Source organism: Hyaena hyaena, unplaced genomic scaffold (assembly GCF_003009895.1).
Source record: "Hyaena hyaena isolate Hyena2069 unplaced genomic scaffold, ASM300989v1 scaffold_213, whole genome shotgun sequence".
Classification (NCBI taxonomy): Eukaryota; Metazoa; Chordata; class Mammalia; order Carnivora; family Hyaenidae; genus Hyaena; species Hyaena hyaena.
The window spans coordinates 1,853,438-1,876,781 of NW_024080843.1; the positions used below are offsets into that span (position 1 = coordinate 1,853,438).

The 23,344-nt window shown below is 43.5% G+C and overlaps 2 protein-coding genes across 4 annotated transcripts in view; both read right to left on the reverse strand.

The window, feature by feature from the left end:
- The window catches only part of LAMP3 (lysosomal associated membrane protein 3), a 44,128-nt gene extending 28,229 nt beyond the window's left edge, over positions 1-15,899 (reverse strand). Inside the window, exons 1-2 of one of the 3 annotated variants that reach the window (XM_039242318.1) lie at positions 15,682-15,899; positions 302-1,032 (exon numbers count right to left, since the gene is read on the reverse strand). In XM_039242318.1, coding sequence (XP_039098249.1) covers positions 302-1,032; positions 15,682-15,712 — 762 coding nt within the window. In that variant the 5' untranslated portion in view covers positions 15,713-15,899. Of the gene's footprint in view, positions 1-301; positions 1,033-8,512; positions 8,580-10,599; positions 10,686-15,681 lie in introns of those variants that run through there. The other 2 variants (XM_039242319.1, XM_039242317.1) reach the window with 2 other exon arrangements.
- A 5,765-nt stretch (positions 15,900-21,664) lies between these two features.
- MCF2L2 (MCF.2 cell line derived transforming sequence-like 2) overlaps positions 21,665-23,344 on the reverse strand; it is a gene marked incomplete at its 5' end in the record, with an annotated part of 252,251 nt that continues 250,571 nt past the window's right edge. The window contains 2 exons of the mRNA XM_039242331.1: positions 21,665-21,867; positions 22,256-22,344. Coding sequence (XP_039098262.1) covers positions 21,754-21,867; positions 22,256-22,344 — 203 coding nt within the window. The remainder of the gene's footprint in view (positions 21,868-22,255; positions 22,345-23,344) is intronic.

Genomic DNA, 23,344 nt, shown 5'->3' on the forward strand with positions numbered 1-23,344 from the left:
GGGGAGGGCAGAGAGAATCCTAAGCATGCTCCCTACTACCAGATCAGAGCCTGACATGGGGCTTCAATTCACAACCTGTAAGATCACATCCCAGGTGGAAATCAAGAGTCAGTCGCTCAACCGATTGAGCCACCCAGGAACCCCAAAACAGATTCAACTTTTCATGGAGCATCTTGGAGAAAGAGGAGTTTGCAACTCTTTATTTCATTAAAATATGACACAAGATGCAGGGGAATGGTTATTCTTAGCAAGACATACTGCCCTCAAACTTTTTGAAGATAGTCCTATGGCCCCAACTTACCGACTCTGTGTCTTGAACCATTAGCTCTATCCCCATCTCTGCTTTGATACAGAGCCTGCTTCCATTTAGGACTTGATAAATTCCGGTCTTGGCTGATGAAGGCTGAGGTGCCAGAGTGGGCCTAGGAACCATGGTGGCAGGTGAGTCCGTCTGGGTGGTATTGCGAACAGCTGTGGTTGCTCCTGGGGTGTGCGTGGGTTGAGTAAGCTTCTGACTGGTTGTGCTGTTATATGGTGAGGTGGACAATGTTGCTGGAAGGGTGGTCTGGTTACTGGGTTGGGTGGTTTTCCTAGTTGTGGGGCAGTTTCCTGTTGTGTGGACTGGTGGGGTGATGGTGGTTGACAGTGAACCTGGTGGTACCCTGGGGCCAATGGAAGCCTCAGTGCCTGGAGCAGCTGTGTGTGAGTTACTGGGTGTGGGCGGGGTTGTGACTAGCGTGTGAATCGTGGGGCTGGTAGATGGGGTACTGCTTACAGTTACCAAGGAAGTTGTTCCTAGAGTTTTTACTGTTGCGTGTGTGACTGGGGGCTCGGAGCTGGAGGTTGTGGCAGCTCTTTGAGAGGTGACATGACCATCCGTTGATCTTGCTGCTGAAATTTTGGGAGGTACTTGGTGAGTTGGCTGCAGGAAAGGTCTTGCTAACACCTGCACTGTTGCTGCAGTTGTAGGTTGATATTCCGCAGTTTCTGGAAACACTTTTGCTCTCGTTTGACTGCCATAATGCAAAATCACTGCAGATTAGGAAACAAAAGTGTTACCACACTCATAGCTCACATTAGTGAGTCCCTCCCCCCACCTCATTTTAATGTTTCTTCACTACATATTAACATGCATTAATTTATTTACTTCTCTCTTTGAGATAGTGACTTTGTCACCTTCATATACATATACTCAGAAATGTGACTGTTGGATCACATGGTAGTTCTTTTTTTTTTTTAAATGTTTTATTTATTTCTGAGAGAGAGACAGCATGAGCAGGGGAGGGTCAGAGAGACTGGAAGATACAGAATCTGAAACAGGCTCCAGGCTCTGAGCTAGCTGTCAGCACAGAGCCCGACTCGGGGCTCAAACCCATGAACCGTGTGATCATGACCTGAGCCGAAGTCAGACGCTTAACTGACTGAGCCACCCAGGTGCCCCATCGTATGGCAGTTCTACTTCAAATTCTTTTATTTTTTAAAAGTTTATTATTTCTTTTTAATTTTTTAATGTTTACTTTTTGAGAGAGAGAGTGAGAGCGAGCGAGGGAGGGTCAGAGAGAGAGGCAGACACAGAATCTGAAGCAGGCTCCAGGCTCTGGGCTGTCTGCACAGAGCCCAATGCGGGGCTCAAACCCACGAACTGTGAGATCATGACCTGAGTCAAAGTCAGAAGTTTAACCAACTGAGCCACCCAGGCGCCCCTGAACTCTTTTAAAGATAAATATGATCTATTTTGTTTTTTTCAAACATACTCAATTTACTTTTAATAAGAACACGCATATATTTAGATTTGGGGGAAATTTACAAGGATATAACAATGAAGTAAAGATCACCAAAGATTCTACCATGAAGCCACAATTTCAAAGTTTGATTTGCACTCATGTTTTTTATAGGGCTGTGTTCAAACTGCAGATATTTTTCTGCATCTAGCTCCTTTGTATGAGGTGTGGTACTAACACCGCAAAGTGATCGTGCTTAGCTAGATATCTAAGTACTGATGCTCCTTCATTCCACATCTTTCAGTGTGAATCCAGACAGTTTTGGGGCAGAAAGTGTTCCTGGGTACAGGCTGTTGCTGTGATACCCTGCTAGAGCTGGACAGCATGAATACTGGTAATAAAGACTTATACAGGGTTGTATGCTTTGCATACAATCATACAATCCCAGGTTTGAAAGTTCAAATCCTAATCTGATGTGTGAATTGTACCTATGAATATTTGTCATGTGTTCATTCAATGTATGCATGATTATCTCCAATGATAGGAGATTCATTTCCCTTCCATTTTTTATTTTGCTGCCAGTTTTTAAGTATATATATTTTGGAGGGGTGGTGGAAGAACAGAGAAAGGGGATGGGAGGGGAAGAATCCCAAGCAGGTTCATCAGGCTCCATACTGTGAGTGGGGGGCACACTGCAAGGCTCGAACTCACAAAACTGTAAGATTATGACCTGGGCTGAAATCAAGTGTTGGGCACTTAGCTGTGGCACCCCTTGCTGCCAGTTTTTGTAAATACAGATCAGTTCCGGTCTGGTTCCTATTGTTTGCTTATCCTTTTGAATGGCCCAGCCTTTTTCAACTAGGAAAGAAAATTAAGCCCTAAGTGCTCTGATGCATTTGGTGGGCTATCCTTCATAGTTTGGCTTAAATGCCAGCTCTTCAGAAAGTCTTCCCTGTCATCTTTACATAAAATCTCCACCATGCAATTCCACATCACAGTTGCCTGCACTGCACTAATCACAACTTGTAATTATGTAAGGGAATGGTACTAATATATTTGACAGTAAGCCTGGCCAGACAGTGTGTACCAGCACAATGATAGCCCTGATTATATGTTTATTTATTGGCTTATTTATCAACTGTGCATCTCTCCCACAGGATTAAAAGTAACTTCAATGTGAGAATTGTGTATTTTTTTCACCACCAGTGCCTATGCATGGGAAGTGTTCACATGAATTGGATGAATAGATGACTGGATGGGTAAATGAGGATAATAATACTGAATAGCATTGTAGACCTAGGATTATTGTAAGGCTCAAACGAGTTGGTTTAAGTGAAGTCTTCCTAGACCATTAAGCATACCTGTAGTGTGAGTTACTGTCACACATTCTCTCCTGGGCCATCTCTCTTTTGTTTCTTATTTTTTATTTTATATGTGTATATTTTCTTAATTTAAATTTTAGTTAATGTACAGTGGAATATTGGTTTCAGGAGGAGAATTCAGTGATTCATCCCTTACATAGAGCACCCAGTCCTTATCACAAGTGTCTTCTGGGACATCTCTTGAGGGTAGAAGGCCTCTGGCTCTTTTCAACCCAAATAGTTCTATCCTTGGCTTCTCTCAAACACATAGCAAATCAGAAAACTGAAAAAATGCAGATGATGTTCCTTGAGAGTTTATGATCAGGCCCACTGAGAGGTGGCTTTGTCTCTTCAATGCTGTGGTTTCATGGTATTTGCCCATTGTATTTACACAGCTGGAGCCAGTGCTGGCCACTGACTTGGGAAACCACAGGGAAAAGGGAAAGGAGTTCACTCTATGTCGATGTTTCACATCTAATCAAAATCATCCATAAACTCCTTTACTATCCCCCTTTCATTCACTACATTTCTAAACAGGTACTTTTCCTATAATAATAGCAATAAAATTTCCAAGTTACTGGACACTAACTATGTGGCAGGCCTTTGATCAAGGGTCATCTTTCACCAACTCCTCTCAAAAAACCCTCTGATGGGTTCTATCTTTATCCATTTTTCAGAGGAGAAACTCAGATTTAGAAAAATCCCATCAACTTGACCATAATCCTACAACTAGTAAATTGTGGGGGTAAGACACCTAGTAAATTCTGGAAGTGAGACTTGAGCTCCTGTCTGAACCAAAGCCTGCCCTTGGATTTGGGGTGTGTGGAGGTGGTGTGCATCTCCAGGAAGAACGGTGAGCAAAGAGACAAAAACAGAGAAGAGCAGGGTATTTCCCCAGTGATCCCAATTCACCAAACCCTCATGAGGTGGTGAGGCTTTCAAAGGCTCAGATGCTAAAATAGTGATAATTTTCCAGAAGAAAAGTTCTAAGTTCAAGCCCACTAGTAACACTTATGAAATATTTCTACACTGCGGGCTTAGAAAATGAGAGAGACAAGAGTAGCAGTTAAAATTGCCTTGAACGACCTTTTAGAAAGGCTCATTAATGAAATTAAGTTATGTGAAACTATTATTAAATGATTTTTTTATATCTAAAATGTTCATTTAGATAATTTGAAATGAATGATACATGAGAATTGTGGATTTTATGGGCTGTAGCTTTAGTTTGCAAACCTTCATTTTTTTATGCCTACATTGTAGAATTTGGAGCAAGACTTTCCCTTTCAAGGTTGTTGTGAAGGTCAACAGTTGTGGAAGATTTACTTTCATAATTCATCTGAGCTAAGCTTGAGTTGCTGGTTCCTCAGTCATGACCACAACAGAAACCCCATTAAGTTTATACTATTACTATGGAGAAAAAGAATTCACTCCCAGATGTACTTTCCAGGAATATCTTGTAGTGATAAACAAAGATTAATTCAGAGAATTCTGGGAGACTGGAAACCATTTGCCTTTTGTTATCTTAGGGAGATCATTAGATCCTTGATAAAATCTCACTATGCACAGCTTATGCTTATGAGCTAAAGCAAATCTTCTCAACTGAGTAGCATACCTTTTAAAAGGAGGAGTCTTTCTCATAGTGTAATTAAAAGTCCTCTCTCAGTTGTGATGAGTGAAATCAGACATCATTCGTGAATGCACAGCATCCCAAACAGGACAAGATAACTCATGGTACCCATCAAGGTGTGCTTGGTGTACAGGAAGTATTTGTGGGGTGGCTGGAGTTGATGGCAGTCCATGGTGTCTTGATATGGTGTATGGCTTTGCAGTGCACAGAAGGCTGGGCTGGCAGGTGGCTGGACCAAAAGTGTCAGAATGTGTTACAGATTGAACCAGAGCGTGTTCCCAGATAGAACTGGGAAATATTGTTCTAATAGACTTCTCCTGCCCTCTGTGGCTTCTCCCCTCCCCATCTCCCTGTAGAACTGTGGGGTATAAAAGACGGGCAGGAATTAGATGGATAACTGACAAGAGTAGGATGCTGTGCATTATAAAATATTCTAGAAAGTTCACATGTTTGTTAGGTACTTAATATAAATAATATTCTGGAAAATATACTGTTTTGTAAACTATGTATATGACCACACATATATGACCAATCTTTGTCAAAATTGGGTCACAGTTCTTAAACAGGACCTTTGGCCCTGTAAAGGTTTAGTTTACTTCATCAGTCTGTCTGAGACCCATGTAGAGGGCAGTGGGCAGAAGTGAGGGCAAGGCATAGCTCAGAATCTGTCTCAACTCTTCCTCTACTCAAAAGAATACAGCTCTGGAGTTCACATGCAGATTTGTCAAGCCCACACCCCGAATCTCCCAGCATCTTCTCTCCAGGATTCAGGAGACTCAGCCAACAAGCACCTCGGGACCAAGACCCATTACTTGGACTCCTCTAGATAATGAGCTGCAGGAAGAGGTGTGAGGTTTGGAATCACCTACAACCCACAGGAGCTGAGAGATGACTGTCAGCCCAGCCCTGGGAAAGTCAGTGACCATTCAAGGACTTTTTCTCTGGGTACTTTCCAGATGGCTGGTCCTTCCCAGATAGCATTTGTTTGGTTTCCTAGCCACACTCAATTCAACAGATCTGAGGAGCTTCTTCTGAGCCAAGCTCCAAGCCAGGCACGGAATCTTTGTTCTTGAGGGCTCAAAGCCTTGTGAGGCAGACACATAAATGGACCACAGTCCTCAATGTGACAAGACACCCCTGGGTGCTATGGAGTGTGGTGGGGAATCCAACACAAGGGAAATTCTTTAGGCAGACAAGAAAGTAAGTGGTATCCCAGGCAGGATGAGACGTATGTGCAAAGGCATGGGGCCTTCAGAGCCTGGTATATCTGGAGAACAGCAAGGGGGTAAGTATGATGGGAACATAAGAAGGAGGGGAGTGAGGTAAGGGGCCATGAGGAAACAGGCCTGGCAGGTCTTGGAGGCTACACTTTGTCTGCAGTTGGGAAAACAGTTGGGAAGTAAATGGAACCCTGTGGCCACATTCAGAGGCAGGGAACTGAATTTAGCCCCTAGACACTTTCTCTGGCACCTCCCCAGGCAGCAGAAGCAGCCCCAGCTGGGTGCAGCAGGAAGACTGTTTCTGGCACAATTTAACCTTAGGTCTTTTAGCAAAAAGATGTAAATCCTTATCTCTGTTACTTTCCTGTGGGACTTGAGATTCAAAAAGAACCCTCATAAAGAAGGGGCTCCAGTCCGGTGGCATAGACTGCTGGCTAACTACTCCCAAATCCAGCCTCCCCTTTTTCCTTAGTAACAGAACTGAAAATTCAAGCTGAGTTCTTGATGCCTGGAATAGAGAACCCTGCCTCCAAGACTCTTTTCCTGCTGGGTGGGAGTGTGTGACTGCACTTGAGCCAAAGCAATAGAAGTGGTAGGGTTATGTGGGCCTTCCAGGAGGGCTGCTTGAAGGGACCTCAGTCACCTTCGAGACCTCTCTATTGCCTTTCTGTTTTCCTTTTCAAACCAGCCTGCAACCTGTATGTGATGGTTGGAACTGCAGCAGACACTTAGAACCATGAAAAGACCTTGCAGGTGAACATCACACATAGGAGGGTAATGAGTCCCTCACCAGATCTGGTGTGAATTCTTTTGGACTTGTCTTCACATGAAGGAGAAACAAACATTTATCTTGTTTATTTTGCTATTTTTTTTTTTTGTCTACTATGACCAGCTGAATCTAAATGCAACTGATACAAACTTAAATCCCCTCATTTTATGGGGGAAGAACTTGTCACCAGGGAAGCAAAGTGACTGGGTAAAGATTACAGAGCTACTTTATGTAGGAGCTGTCTCTCCTACCACAGTGTCCAAGGGTTTTTGCTCATGTCCCCTTCAAGTATGTGTTGAACCTATGCATCCAGGGCCGCGTGGTACAGTGGTACAGAACATGGACCCTGACACCAGGCTTCCTGGATGCAAATCTCAGGCTGCCCCTTGCTAACTGAGTGACCATGAGCAATTCCCTCACCTGCCTCAGTACCCTCATCTGGAAAATGGGACCCCTCCATATACTTCATTCACTCATTTCACCTTAGAGAATTTGCAGCTCAGAGAGGAAAGGGCAGTGTAGACACTTCCTCTCAACCTGCCCATGAATTTATTGAGCTTTCATTGCATTTTTGACCCTGTGAGCCTTCCAGCACTCTCTGAACTGGTGCTCACACACAGGTTACAGAGGGTTACTGCTAGACAGATCTTATGCTTTTTTATTAGCTTAGATTTTGCCTTTTGCCTCCAGAAGAATGTGGAACTGTACTTTTGAAAACACGGCAGAAGTAAAACAGCCTGGATTGGGACACTGGACTCTTCACCCAACTTTCCTGTCAGTTCATGTTGTAGTCAAGTGCCTCTGCACCCCCCATGTGAGCACATTAGCAGGACCATATGGACAGAGTTGGTTCCTTCACGTATTCAACCCAGTGCTTCTAGAAGAAGTTGTGGATTAACTATTACCTAGATAACAGCACACAAGAGGACTCAATGTCCAAGGGAGAAAATGCTTTTCATAAAAGCAGAGAGTGGGCACACAAAATAATCATTAGGAACTCAGTTTCCCAGGGGGGCCTGGGTAGTTCAATTAGTTAAGCATCCAACTCTTGGTTTTCGCTCAGGTCACACAATCTTATGATTCTGTGAGATGGAGCCCAGAGTAGGGGTCCATGCTGACAGTGCTGAGCCTGCACTGAGCCTGCTTGGGATTCTCTCTCCCTTCTCTCTGCCCCGCCCCCACCCTCTCACTCTCTCTGGCTCAGAATAAATAAACTATTTTTAAAAAGAGCTCAGTTTCCCAGATAGTTTCTCTGACCTGAATTATAATACTACTTTAAAAAAATTCTTGACTCCTTGGCTTACACCTCTCTGAAATGGCATAATTTGTCAGACCACATCTCATTCACCTTCACACTTCACTGTTTATATAAACACAGCACTTCCATTTAAGATAAACAGGAAAAGCAAAGCATAATGTGCTTTTCCCAGACAGTATAGCAAAGAGCCCCATCTCTAAGCCCCTGCTCAATTCTCCATCTCTTAACGCTAAGTGATTTCAACAAACTTTCCCTTGCTAAGGGCCCAGAACCCATTTGGGAACCAGGTATATTGTCACTGCCTTCTGGAGTCGATACTTACTCTACCAGACTCATTGGCAACAAGCCAAAACTGTGAAAGCCTTTGGGGAAAACAATGAAAGCATGTTCTATGCATTGAGAAGGAGATATTCCACACCAAATACCTACAGTAGCTAAAGCCATTCAGCCATCTCCAGTCTATCCTGTCTTACCTTGGTCAGTAGCACTAGCATGCATTTGGATTTAATAGGACCAGAAAGCAGGGTCGCCACGGAAAGCCATGGGTGTCACTCACCAGCCAGGGACATGAAGAGCACTACTGATGCAGAGAGCTGGCAGGGCATGACTGGGGAGCCAGAGAGAGGAGCTGCTGCCTCACTGAGGGCTGGCTCTGCTGCTGCGCTGCCACCACGCTCAGTACTTCTTGATCTTCTGAATAATACCAGGTTAATTCCAGGGCAGACTCCAGGAACAAAGATACCTCTCTTTGCCCCTCATCACATGTGGCAGAGAAACCAACGTCACTTTCATTATGAGAAGTAGCTGAAATTCCCTACCAAGTGGTACACTGAGTGGGTGGAAACCAGAAGTGGCCCTTGTGTGAAAGCAGCCACTTTCATCTCTGCCTGTAGTGTTTGTGAGGGGTGGAGATCACGCCCTTCCCCTACTCCAGCCAGGGTGAAGGGCATCTGAGACCATTTCTCCACAAGAGGTGGAGACTTGTGGCAGTGCCAGCTTCCTTTTCTCGTAAGTTGGGTCTCCATTTTTCTCTAAGATCTTAAGTACATTTCTGTAAACCCAAAGACTCTTCTCAGCCAGGAGAAAGCCAACCCCTCAGTCATGAAGGTGAGCAAGAGTCTTCAAACTCGGTGGCTAGAGCACTGTCGCTGTGTGTATTCACGAAAAGTCTGAGGTAACTCAGCTCTATGCCTATGACCACCTCACTTGTAGGGACCATGAGGAGTACAAGCTTAGGAGTCAGGGAGAGCTGGGTTTGACTCTGGCCACCAGTTGTATGACCTTGGGTAATACCTTTGAGCCTCAGTTTCTTCTCTAAACAATAGTCATGGTATTGCCTACTCTCAGGTAGTTTACCTCAGAAAAAATAGTCAATATCTTGGAAAGGGAACCTTCCCACGTCCTCTATCTCCTTCCTCTTCTAATTAGACTAAACAATGGTGGCCTATCTCTTAGGGCTGTGAATCCCAGTGAGGAATACACATTTAGGAAGTATATTAGGATACCCTCCTGAAAACTAGGCTTAGGACTTTCAGCTTAGTCTCAAATAATTTCCTGAAAAACAACTTTGGCTACAATGATTTGATCTTACTATATGCTCTAAACACTCGAATCAAGCAAATTTACCAAAGCAAATAGTATGTTTCCAAATTGTTTTTTTTTTTTTTTTTTTTATGGTGGAAAGTGAAGATCAATTTGTATGAGTTGATCTAATTTTAGCAACCTCGGACTAATATTCTGGACATTGAGTCAATTTATTCAACAGACAATAATTAAGCAGATACTATATGCCAGACACTCTTCTTACTCCATTTAGGCCCTACAGCTACCCTATATGGGCACAATTATCATTGCTGTCCCATTTCACAGATGGGAAAACTGAGCACTGAGAGGTTAACCAAAATCACTTAGGTAATAGATGAACAAGTTGAGTTGTGAATCCAGTTTGGCTTGAGAGTCTAGGATTTTAAGCATTATGTTGTACTACTGCTGAAGAGGTGTTCTAGACTAGAATATAATATAAACTTTCAAGTTGTTTATAGCCTACATGAGAAATAATATTTATTAATATACGATAATAGCCAGAGTGACTGATTAATTGTTGGCTGTTTAGAGCTACACTAGATGAGGAAAGCAATAGTCAGAGATGACCTGGTGATTGTTGGACCTTGGACAGACTTAAAGGTCAAAGAATAGTTGGAGAATACCAGTAATATAACTTATTAAATTATATAATACATATTATATTCTTATTATTTATTTCTATATAAGGACCCTCTACTATGTGCCTGGCACTGTGTAATGCATATGTCACTCTTCAAGGTAGATTTTTAAAATCTCAGTTTTACTGATGTGGAAACTGAAACACCCAGCATCATATAATAGGCTAGGATTTGCATCATGGCCTGCCTAGCCCTGAAGTCTGTGCCTTTCCTCCTGGCACAACAGGAGCAAAATCTCTTGAGTGGTTATGAACCTGACTGGAGGGTACTGGGAACAGTGGGGAATATGGTTGAAAGGTCAAGTTAGTGTCATTTTGGAGAGACCAAAAAGCCAGACTGAGGAGTTCAGTCTCAACCCAAGAGGTCATGGGGGCCACTGAACATTTTGAAGGAAGAAGTTGTACACGGAAACAGGGGTTACCTGACATGAGGTAAAGGCTCTGTGGCTTCTGGGGAGAAAGGCTCAACTGTTAATCCAGTCAACATTTACTGGAGGATGTCTGGAACGAATCTCCTGAGCAGATCGGAGGATCAGAGTCTTGGAATTGTTTTTCAGGATTCCTGCCTTGAACTAGAGAAGAGATGGGTGTATCAGAAGCCACAGGAAACTCTAAGCACTGTGTCAGATGCATCCCATAAATTTTGGTGTGTTGAGATTTTATTTTCATTCATCCCAAATTATTTCCTAATTTCTACTGTAATTTCTTTTTTATATATATATATTTTTATTTATTTCTAGGAGAGAGAGAGAGAGACAGCGTGAGCAGGGGAGGGTCAGAGAGAGAGGGAAACACAGACTCTGAAAAAGGCTCCAGGCTCTGAGATGGCAGTCAGCACAGAGCCCAAAGCAGGGCTAAAACCCACGAACCGAGAGATCATGACCAAAGAGAAAGTCGGACGCTTAACCGACTAAGCCACCCAGGCGCCCCATCTACTGTGATTTCTTCTTTGACTCATTATTAGGGTTATTTAGGACTTTGTTGTTTAATTTACACAGATTTGTAAATTCCCCGAATTTCCTTCTGTTACAGGTTTCTAGTTTAATTCCAGTAGGATTAGAAAACATACTTACGACTTCAATACCTTCAGATTTATTGAGACAACAAGTCAATATGTTATGGCCTAACATAATCAATCCTGAGGAATGTTGTAGACATTGTTTGAGACAAATGTGTATTCTGCTTTTGTTGGGGATGGAGCATTCTATAGTTGTCTGTAGTCTTCAGAACTATTTCCTACTTGGTCTTTTGTCTAATTCTTTTACCCATTACGGAAAGTATGGTATTGAAGACTCCAATTACTGTTGTTGTATTGCCTATTTCTCCCTTCAATTTTGTCAGTGTTTTCTTAATGTATTTTGGGGCTCCATTGTTAGGCTTCTCTGTGTTAATGATTTTTATATATTCTTTGTAGAATGACCCTTTCATAATTAGAAAATGTCCTTCTTGGGGCGCCTGGGTGGCTTAGTCGGTTAAGCGTCCGACTTTCGCTTAGGTCGTGATCTCGCGGTTCATGGGTTTGGGCCACGCGTCGGGCTCTGTGCTGACTGCCAGCTCAGAGCCTGGAGCCTATTTCAGAGTCTGTGTCTCCCTCTCTCTCTGACCCTCCCTTGCTCACGCTGTGTCTCTCTCTCTCTCCTAGAAATAAATAAAAATATTTTAAAAAAAAAGAAAAAAGAAAATGTCCTTCTTTGTCTCTATTAACAATTTTTGTTTTAAAATCTATTTTGTCTAATATTACTACCGGTACTCCAGCTCTCATTTGGTTACTCTGTACAAGGTATATCTTTTTTCCACCTTTTTATTTTCAATCTATTTGTGTCCTTGAGTCCAAAGGGTGTCTTTGTAGACAGCATATCATGAGATCATGTTTTGTTATTCATTCTGCCAGTACCTGCACTTTAATTGGTGTGTTTAGCCCATTTACATTTAATGTGACTACATTATCTTACATTTACACCTGTCATTTTGCTCATTGTTTTCTATGTCTTTTTTGTTCCTTACTCCTTCATTACTGTCTTCTTATGGATTAAAAAGATTTTTCTGGTATACGGTTTTAATTTTCTTGTCCTATCTGCCATATATTAAAAGTTTTTTTCTTAGTAGCTGCTCTAAATATTATAATGAACATCTCAGCTCCCAGTACTAATACCACCTGAATTTCAATAGCATATAAAAACTGCTTGTATATAGCTCCACTGCCTTCCCCCCAACTTTTTGCTATTGACGTACAAACTACTTCTTTATACATTGTGTATCCATCATCATGGTTTATAATGACTGCTTTATGCAGTTGTCCTTTACACCAGATATGAGTTGCAAACAATGCTATATTGTTTGTGTTTCCCCCAAATTCATATATTGAAGGCCTAATGTGGTGGTATTTGGAGGTGGGGCTTTTAAGGGGTAATTAGGTCACAATGGTGGAGCGAGCCATTGACTGGATTAGAGTTCTTGCAGAAAGAGGAAGAGAGCTAGCCTTCACTCTACTCTTCACCAAGGGAGGATACAGCAAGAAGGCAGCTAGCTCTCTACAGGTCAGGAAGCAGGCCCTCACCAGAACCCAACCATGCTGCTTCCCTGATCTCAGATTCATTAGCCTCCAAAACTGAGAAATAAATCTGTTGTTTAAGCATCCAGTCTATGGTAATTTGTTAGAGCAGCCAGAGCTAAGATAAACACACAAACAACAACTATATATATATATATATAATATCTTTTATATTTACCTATGTAGTTACATTTACTGGTGCTCTTTATTCCTTCATGTGGATCATAGTTACTGTCCAGTAACCTTGAATTTCTGCCTGAAGGACTCCTTTTCTATTTCTTGTAGGATAGGTTTCTTAGTGATAAATTCGCTCAATTTTTTCTTATCTAGAATGTTTTAATTTCTCCTTCAGTGTTTGGAAAATAGTTTTGTGGATGTAGAATTTTTAGTTCATCATCTTTTTCTTTTAGCTTTTTAAATATATCATTTCACTCATTTCTGGCCTCAGTGATTTCTGATGAGAAATCTATTAATCTTATTGAGGGCTGTATATGGTTTGAGATGTGGATGCAAGTTCATTGCTTTGCATATACAAAACTGGTTATTCCAAGTCCAATTATTGAAATGATTATCCTTTCTTCACACCATTGCTTTCATACTTTTGTTTAATGTCAGTTGTCCATATGTATCTGTTCCACTGTTGTGATTTCATGTCAAGATCAAATTGTCTTGATTACTGTAGCTTTATGATAAACCTTGAAATCAGGTATTGTTAACCCTCCCACTTTGTTCTTCTTCAACATTGTTTTGGCTTCTCCCTTCCCATTCCCTAATTCTTTCTCATGCTTAAAATTAGCTAATAAAGAGTGAATCTAGACATTCCAGCCTTGGACCCTAATTGAAGCAGAGCCCCAGGTTTGTGCTCTCTGTCTCTCTCTACCCATGATCTTACTTTGTAGTTCTCAGGTATCTCATGTACCTTCCAGAACTTGTGAGTAATTAATCCTCAAAGTTCCTGATGGTTTCTTGCTGAAGTCCATACTGGAGTCACAGTAAGAACCACAAAGGCTGTCCAGCCACAATATTAGCCCCTGTAGGAAGAAATGTCTGTGGGGCTCTCTATGAGTAATGCAGCCCAGGTGAGTGCCTCAGGCATTTCTAGGCTGCGGCCAACACAACACGTGTGGGGGGAGGGAACATACAATTCAGCCCATAACAATGGTCTGTCTTGTTAAATGTTCTGTGTAAATTTAAGAGCAATGTGTGTATTCTTCTGTTGTTGTATTCAAAGTTCTATAAATGTTAATTAGATTAAGTTGGTTGATAGTGTAATTCAAATATTCTATATTCTTCCTGATTTTCTATTGTTTTGTCAATTCTTGCAAGAGAAGAGTTGAAATATCTGAAATTATGGATTTGTTTATTTCTCTTTGCAGTTTGCTTTGTGTATTCTGAAGCTCTGTCACTGATGTGTAAACATTTAGGATTGCTATAGCCTCTTGATGGATTAACCACCTTATCATTTTTTAATGATCTTTATTTTGGTCATATTCTTTTTTTTTAATGTTTTATTTATTTATTGCGAGAGAGATAGAGACCACATGAGCAGGGGAGGATCAGAGAGAGGGGGGAGACACAGAATCCGAAGCAGGCTGCAGGCCCTTAGCTAGCTGTCAGCACAGAGCCTGATGCGGGGCTCGAACCCATGAACCATGAGATCATGACCTGAGCTGAAGTCGGACACTTAACCGACTGAGTCACCGAGGCACCTCTATTTTGGTCATATTCTTTATTCTGAGACCCACTTTGTTTTATATTAACATGGTCATTCTAGGTTTTGGTTTTTTTTTGATTAGTGCTAACATAATATACCTTTTTCCATTCTTTTACTTTTAATCTATTTGTGTCTTTAGACTGCTAACAGATAAACTGAGGCATATTAAAATTTTTGTTTATTTTAGCAAAAATAAATGCAAATAGGGCAGTGAAAAAGCAGAAGTGATTAGGAGTGCTTACTCTCAGGAACTAGTGGAAAATGTTTGTAGAGAAGAGGTAGAAGCAAAGCAAGGAAATTATTTGATTGGCTACAGCCTAATTGGATGCATTGTTTGAGAAAATCTAGTTGACTGTTTGTGATTGGTTGTGCTTAGGTTTCAATTTCCTAACCTCGAGGCATTATAGGCATAGGTTTTGGTTTGTTTGCTTATGTTACTAAGGCATTAAAGCCACCTCAGTCTAATAGCCTCCTTGTTTAATTAATCTAACAATACTTAAAGTGAGTTTCTTTAAGCAGGCCACAAGGGTGATTTTTTTTTTAATGTCCATTTGACAATCACTCATTTTTTTAAAAAAAAAAAGCAATTTATTTATTTATTTATTTATTTGAGAAAGAGAGAGAGAGAGAGAGAGAGAGAGAGAGAATCTCAAGCAGGTTCCTGAGAGAATCTCAGCATGGAGCCTGTTGTGGGGCATGATCCCAAGACCCTGGGGTCATAACCTGAACTGAAATCAAGAGTTAGACACTCAGCCCACTGAGCAACCCAAATGCCTGGCAATCACCCTTTTTAATTGAGGTATTAATACCATATGATTATTGATATGGTCATGTTTATATCTACCATCTTGGGCATTGTTTTCTATTTTTCCTATCTGTTCTTGGTTTCATTTCTCTTGTTTCTCTACCAACTCTTTCATTAGTTGCATATTTTAAATTCCATTTTCTCTCATTTGTTAGATTGTTATAACTCTGGTATTTTAGTGTTTGCTTTAGAGTTTATAATATGTATCTTTAAGGTATCACAAAGTATCTTCAATTCTATAACACTTCACCTATAATATAGGAAACTTACAACAGTGTACTTCAATTTCTTACCTCTTGGCCTCGGTTCTATTGTTGTCACACATTTTAATTTTGCATTTATTATAAACTTCACCACATATAGTTTCTTTTTATTTAAATCATCAATCATCATTTAAAGAGATATAAATAATGGGAACAAGCTTTTGTACTTACTCACGTGATTATGATTTCTTGCAGTGTTCATTCCTCTGTGTAGATCCTTGGTCTGCAGTTTCTCAAGCACTACCTGTGTTTAGGCTATGGATGTGTCCTCTCCACCCTCAGGTTAGGTCTTCCCTGGTATGTGTCAGAGAGCCTCTGTCAGCATGCACCTGGGGCATTTCCGGCAGTATCCCACTGTTGCTTGTTAGCCAATGCTGGTCAGTCCGCCTGGTGGTGAGGGCTGGAGGGTGAGTGCTCTGTTCTGATTCTCAGTCATACAGGCACTATGCCCCCAGGTCTTGGGGTGGGAGGCTGTGTGTGATCTTCAAAGTTTCTCTCCTCCCCCCACCAGCAGTTTTGGACCTGGTACATATTCCTGCTTCTCCCCCAGGATCAGAGATTTGTTTATTCTGTTGTCTTTCCTCAGTTCCAGTTGGATTTACCAGCCTTCTAAGGCTGTGTTTATTGCCCTTCCTTCAGCACTTGGTTCTGTTTTTGTTCTGTAGGAAAGATAAGGAAATAGGATCTGAGCATAGTTTCATGCCTTTTCTATAGCAACTGATATTCCTCTCTCCTGGTCTGTGACAGGAGGGTTGCTTTCTTAGGATCTCATTTCTTTTGCTAATCATTTTTGTGAGTACCCAGTGGGGTTACTGGAAAAAGTCTGCAAGTAGATGCAAATTTACACGATGTCTGTGGCCCCCAGAGTTTCCATTTTCTTTTGCAAGCCCATACCAGGCCATTAACTAAATTCTCCCTGCTAGTGTATAGCAGTGCCTGCCTCAGGTAAGCAAGTGCTGGAGTCCCATCTGTCTTTGTGGGTGCCTTTTCTTAGATTTCAGGTTACATGGTTGCCCTATGAACTGAGCTCTTTCATGGATCCAAGAAAAGTGAATTTGCGTATGTTCCAGATTTTTTGATCTTGTAAGTACGTGGATGGTGCTCTTTCTAGTTTCCTACACCTCAAACATAAAACATTATTTTTAAAAACTGCACGGAGTATAATTGTATGTCATTTCAGGGCACCTGAGTGGCTTGGCTAGTTGAGTGGCCGACTCTGGATCTCAGCTCAGGTCTTGATCTCAGGATCATGAGTTCAGGCTCCGCATTAGGCTCTGTGCTGGGTGCCTACTTAAAAAAATTTTTTTTTCATTGTGGGATTAATTCATTGAACTCTTACACTCTTCTGCCTACTTTGCAAAATATGCTCTGGGAAATGCTGGTTTAAAGGATCTCTAACTTGTCTAATTATTTGATAAGGCACAACTGGTGTTTAGTTCAGACTCAGTCTCCAGCCAGATTTCACGGACTCAGGGCTGCTTTTAGTGAACTGCTTCAGCCAGAGGGCACTTTCCTCCAGGGCTACAGCATTCCCACCCCTCAGCAACATGTTGAAATGCATCCCTCTAGTGGGCAACAGGTAACACTATAAAGCTACAAATGACTTGAATCACTAGTGGAAGGTGGCTGTAAGATTTTATCTGATGGTTCTGAATTCTTCTCCATTGACTCAGATAGAAAGATGACATAAGTTTCACTCACATAAGAGCCACTTTTTTTCTTGTTTCTCTCAGAGGACATGGATAACCAGAGCAGCTGTGTGGGGCTTAGGCAAAGAAGTCAGGGTGGAAAGCCACAGCGGGCTACCATGGAGCACCTGGGGGCAGCATCAGCAATGATGTCTGGTACTGAAATGGCTCCTCTGGTCGCCCACCTGTGATGCAAGATTTGTGGAGAGGCTCCTCATGTGAAGCCTGAGAGGTCTGGGCATTTTGAGCTCTGCCAGCACCACTGAGTGTGGCTGTTTTTGTGGATACAGAAAATGATTGGGGCCCAAAGGACTGGGAGAGCTGTTGGCTGTCTCTGTAGTGGGCTAGTCAATGGTCAAAGTGTCTAAGAGAATCTTCTGACTATTCTAGTAGTCAGAATACAGAAGATTCTTCTGTCCAGCTCCAGTACTTACATGGTCTCACTGAGAAATGCATATGGTGATTGGTAAAACCACCAGAGAGACTGAAGCAGAGAAGTATGCTGAGAAACATATTCAAGACTGTATGATAGTGTTCTATAAAAAAGTGTGGAGATATGCCATCATAGATCAGGAAGGATTGTACTTTCTTTTGACTTGGTAGACGTGTCCAGTGCTGTTAATGTAGCAAAGGGCTCTGTGTGCTTTAAAATCTCTCTATTGATTCACAAGCTTGGGCTGGATCTGTAGCAAGCTCCCCACTTTGGGGAGGCATCCCCATAGACTTTCAAGGGGTGCTGAATGCCGTCGCAGGCTATGGTTGGTCCGACAAGAGCTCAGCTCCCGCCGTGCTGGTCTGCAGAACTCCCCTAAGAGACCCAGGGGCTCTGCTCTGCTCCTCTCTGCCTCCTCTGCAGCTGGCGTTACCTGCACTTCACAGCTGGCTGGTCTCAACCCTCCTCCCCCCCCACGGATGTTTAAGAAGCAGGAATCAAAACACAGAGGAGGGAGAGACTCACCTCCAAGAGTAAGTGGGAAGGAGTGAATGGACCAAGGATAAAGCCAGGAATGAGCTGAAGGATTCCAGGAATGACAAGTCAGAGGACCTTACAAGCTGTGGCTGGAACCCTAAGGTCAGGAAGAGCATTGGCTCCTGATGTCACTTCCTACCCTCTTGCAGATGGCTGTGAGGACCAAATGAGGTCCTATCTGCCAAGCACCAGGGACTTTCTGGACCCTGTGGCCCAGTGGCCTCTGTCAATGCATTTCCCTGCCTGCATCACTCCTTCGTGCCTCCGTGCCTGTGCACGACCAGGATGCCCTTCTCCTTCTCCCCCTGGAGAACACGCTTGTCCCAGGAGACCCAGCTCAGATGTCAGCCCACCCCCGACTACATCAGGAAGTCAGGGGCAGGGTTCCGTGCCCCAGAGTATTTGTCACACTGTGCTGTGATGATCTGTTTCCACATCTGTCTCCCCCTATCGCACTGAGAGCTTCACACTCACCTTCATACCTCCCTGGTCTCTCCTGATGCAATGCCTTCTTCAGGACAGGGCTGCTCAGGAGATAGGTGTTGAGCAGAATGAACACACAAACAAATAAATGTTCTTATGATCAAAATGGAAAATAGGTTGGAAAATAATGCAAGTAGAAGGAAATAAGATCTTCTATAGGTTTGGGTAGAACTTTATTTTAGCTTGCAAATAGTAAATACTGTAGTCTACAACTCTGAAACACATTCCATCAAGAAAGATATTTTGTCATTAGGAAAAGGGCAAAAGAGAGTATCTCCACAACATAACTTTCTGAAAATTTTCAAACAACACTCTGCTGGACAGTTGTGAAGAGCCTTTCCCTGATAGTCTGTCCTTTAGTCTCTGCCATTTTTTAGCCATAAAGTCCAAAGGCTTCTTTATGAACAAAGTGAGATGCTTCTTTTTGTTTTCTTGAATTCTAGAGTGATTTTCTTGAGTCATATGAGAGACAATCCTCAGGTGTTTAAGAAAGAAGTTCCCACTCCTTTTCAGAAACAAATCAGGGGACCCAAAACTCAGCTAGATCCCACATCCAGTGACAAGTTAAAATCAAATCACCACAACAATTCCCAAACTAACTAAATTCAAAACTAATACTCTAAAAGTAAACAACTCCGGAGCTCAGGGTGCTGGTTATTAGGCATGATTTCTCAGCTTCTGGCCCACCCTTCTAATCTCTGTTCTGTGGTCTGGAGCCACTCATCTCCTTTGCCAGCTGCTCCCTGTTGGCCAATAGGGCAGACTGATGGGAGGACCCAGGAAGAGAGGCACCCCATGGGCTGACTTCCTGCCAGCCTCCCCAGGCACCTGCTATTCACCTGAGAGCAACAGCTGATTCCAGTAGCCTCCATTTGCCATTTTCCCAGCATGCTCACAACCAGCCTCCTCCCCCTACCCCCCACCCTTCTTGAGAGACTCCAGCACCAGCTGGCAGCACCCTTTATGGAGAGTTCTGCATCCAGCTCTCTGACCAACTTCCACCTCCTGGGACACCTGTCCCATGGGGCAGCACCTCCCCCTAGACTGTGGACCACCTCCAATCTCTTCCCTTTGCTCCCTTAGCCAGTGGACTGGTAGCTAGTCCTCCTGGTGAACATCTCCATAATCTCACATTATCACTTTTTTTTTCCTGTTAAAATCTCCAGCAGCTGGATAACAATTCTTTATACTAAATTCTCTCTGTTAAAATAAATGCTGTTGTGTCTCTCTCTTGTTTGGATCCCCTAGACTAAGTAATTCTAATACTAAATAATTTTGAAAATACAATTAGTAAAAATACAGAATAGAAAACATTTTAAATGGCAAAGATGTAACTGAAAAGAAATAGAGACTAAGTTACTGAAAATAAGTCAAAATTAAATGTCCAAATCTCTGAAAATAAAAAAATTCAGGAAATATAATGCTCAAAAATGCAGCAACTGAAAATAATTTAAAACCACATAACTAAAATAAATAAATGGATGTAAAAATAAACAATCCCAAATGTAAATGGAAAATAAATAACTCTGACTATAAGTAACTCTAAAATAACTAAAAACACTTTTTCTGAAAATAAATAATTCTAAAACAATTTGAAAACTTTCAGTAGTCAAGGAACTAAAAATAACTTGAAAACTCCAATAACCAAAAAATAGAACTATAAAAGTAAATAACTCAGATAATGATAATTGTAAAGGTAATTAAAAATAATTCTAGAGCTAATTTGGAAACGTATAACTCTTAAAATAACTAAATAAGCAACTGAAAATGAATAACCCAAAAAGTAAATAACCTTGAAAACAAAAAAAATATAAAAAGATAACTTTAAAGCTACAAAAATAACTAGGAAACTATAAAAGTTAAACGAAAAATAAAATAAAAAATAACTGAAACTAATTTAAAAACTAATAAATCTAAAACGAACTACCTCGCGTTAAAATTTGTAACCAGGTCTCTCTAAAAGGATACAATCCCGGAACAAAGTAACACAAACACCACAGAAACATTCTTGTGGGGATTTTGGGAGAAGAGCACAGGGCTGCCTCTGTAGAGTTTAGGTTCTTCAAGGTTCGCAAAGGAAGATTCTCAACGGACCTCCCCTCTCCCATCTCATAAAAAATGTGACAGTGTCTGAAGGCATTTTTGATTGTCATAATTTGGGTGAGCGGATGGGAGACGGGTTTTACTGGCATCTTGTGGGGAGAGGCCAGGGATGCCGCCAAACATCTGCACAAGGCAGCCCCGCCCCTCCCCACTCAAAAGAATCATCCAGCCCCAAGGCCAAAGTGCGTAGACTTGAGACATTGAGAAACCTTGGGCAGAGCCCGCCCCCCGCCAAGGACCAGGCTCCGCTAACCTCTGCAGAAGCGAGTAAAGCAGCGCCGGGGGTCGTGGGCGTCTGCACGCAGGTCCTGCGCTCGCGCAGGCGCGTGTGAAGGAGTCCGGAGGTTCGCGGGCGTCTGCACGGAGTCCCGCAGCTCGCGCAGGCGCGTGTGAAGGCGTCCGGAGGTTCGCGGGCTTCTGCACGGAGTCCCGCGGCTCGCGCAGGCGCGTGTGAAGCAGCCCCGAGGTTCGCGGGCTTCTGCACGGAGTCCCCAGAGCTGGCGCTAGCGCGTGTGGAGTGGTACCCCCTAGGTTCTCTGCGGCTCTCACCGGGAGAGTGGGCGCCGCGGGCAGGTCGTGGACCCTTCTTTGGGCTTCTAGAAGGCGACCCTGTCTCTCCCCCACCCCCACCCCCAGGGCGCCTGATCCGCGGGGTCCGAGGCGGCCCCTAGGCTGCTTTCCCGCTTAAGGGCGGGCCGCGCCCTCGGGGTCCGCAGCAGGCAGTGCCCGGCAGGGAGGCGGCGTGGGGCGCCCCGGCGGAGCCCGGGAGCCGCGGTGTTCCAGAACCAGTGTCAGTTCTCGGGGCAGAGGGTGCCCAGGCGTCCTTCCCTGGCCCGCTCTGCTTTTGCCGGAAAACCAGTGGCGTCCCCGCAGGGCCGAGCAGGCCCGCAGGCACCGCAGCGCTCTCCGGAGTTCTGTTGGTTGGCCTGCGATCCCAAGAAAGTCAGAGGAGCAGCGGCTGCAAATTCGCTCACTGTTTTGTTCTTCCCTCTTCCACACTCAAACGTCTTCGTCGCCGCTTTCTTTTTTCCCCTGGATGTTTTCTCCCGTTTCCAGTGCAGCTTTGGAGGGACACGTTTCGTAACTGTCGTCCAACTGGAAAAGTCCGGACAGCTGAAAGGGAGGGGACAGTGGTGAACCCTGAGTTCGCAGTGCCGAGGAGTGCTCAAGCCCAAGCCGGGCGCAAGCCGCGATTCCCGCTGGCAGGCTGGGGCCCACCCTAGCTCTGCCACCGGGTCACTCACGATCCCAGCAGGAGCCCCACATTTAGGATCAGAAACCAGCGCAATGCGAAGGGGGTGGGGATGAGGGACATGCTAGGCCGGGAGGGTCTGAGCCACTTTGCAGATTCAGTGACAGCTTCCTGGGTTAGGCCTGGTCCTTACGGGTATGAATCATGAAAAGGGGAGAGACATGGAAGGGGGAGAGGAAGGGGAGGCAGGAGAAGCTGATGAATAGGATTGGGGGAGAAAATGAAAGAGGTAAGAAGGAAATAAATTACACTCAGAGCACTGTTCTCCTTTTCCATATCTTCTGCACCTTCGGGATGGTCAAAGGTTTCCATGGAGATAAACTCCCTGCTGGAGCAGCCTTGGGGAAAGAAAGGGAAGCATTTGGCCTGCTGTGCAAGAGTGGGGCTGGGAGGATTAGCCCTGCTGCCACTGGCCAGATGTCCTAGGAGGCAGTGCCTGTCCCCAAGAACCCGTTCTCTCCATCTGGAAATCCTGCTCTCCCAGGACCTGGATGGCTTCACCTGGGTGGGAGGTGGAGGCCTGTCCTTGATTTCAGGTTCCCTTTTCCAGCTCAGATTTGTAACTATGACCCCGAGAAGACCTGTCTAAAGTGGTGGTCATAACCCTACTGCTTGTCCTAAAAACAAAAACAAAAAACGGTCATTGTCTCTTTGTGCTTGACAACCTTCCTGCCCTCCACCCTTCTTCCCTCTCTTCCCCTTTTTCTTTCCCTTGATTCCTGTTTTCTTGGTAGCTTCTATCACTGCTCTCCTCATGGGAAATCAGAGGATCAGGGTCATCTGGGCCATTTCCTGCCTTCAGTAAGGATCCACCTGAGCCTGGAAAGAATTGATCCTCCCAGCATTGACAATATCCGGATACCACCTCCCAACTGGGGACTGTCAGCACACATGGTACCACAGGTGAGGGTGGAGGACACTCTCAGTTTAGTCTAGACCATACTTTTTCATACTCCTTAGAGATGCCAGTTCTACATCCAACATTGTGTCCATACGATACGTTTCTAAAAAGAAAGCAGTTTATGGAACAATAGTACCTTTACAGGTATGGTATCCACATCTGAGCTGTTCTTCTATTCTACTTTATTGTGTTCTATTCTATCCCATTCTATTCTGAGACACAGAGGAGGAGAGGGGCTGTGGAGGGGGTGGGGTCACCTGCAGTCACCTCACAACAAGACCCTTTGAGGGAGAGTTTCTCCTGACACAGACCGCAGCTGCTCTGGATGAGCTCTCACATGTCTCCCCATGGGCCCCAGGGCTCCTGGCAGCCATGACTATACCCTGTTCACCCAGTATCCCCTGCGGCTCCTGGAATAAACTCAGAATTCTCAGGAC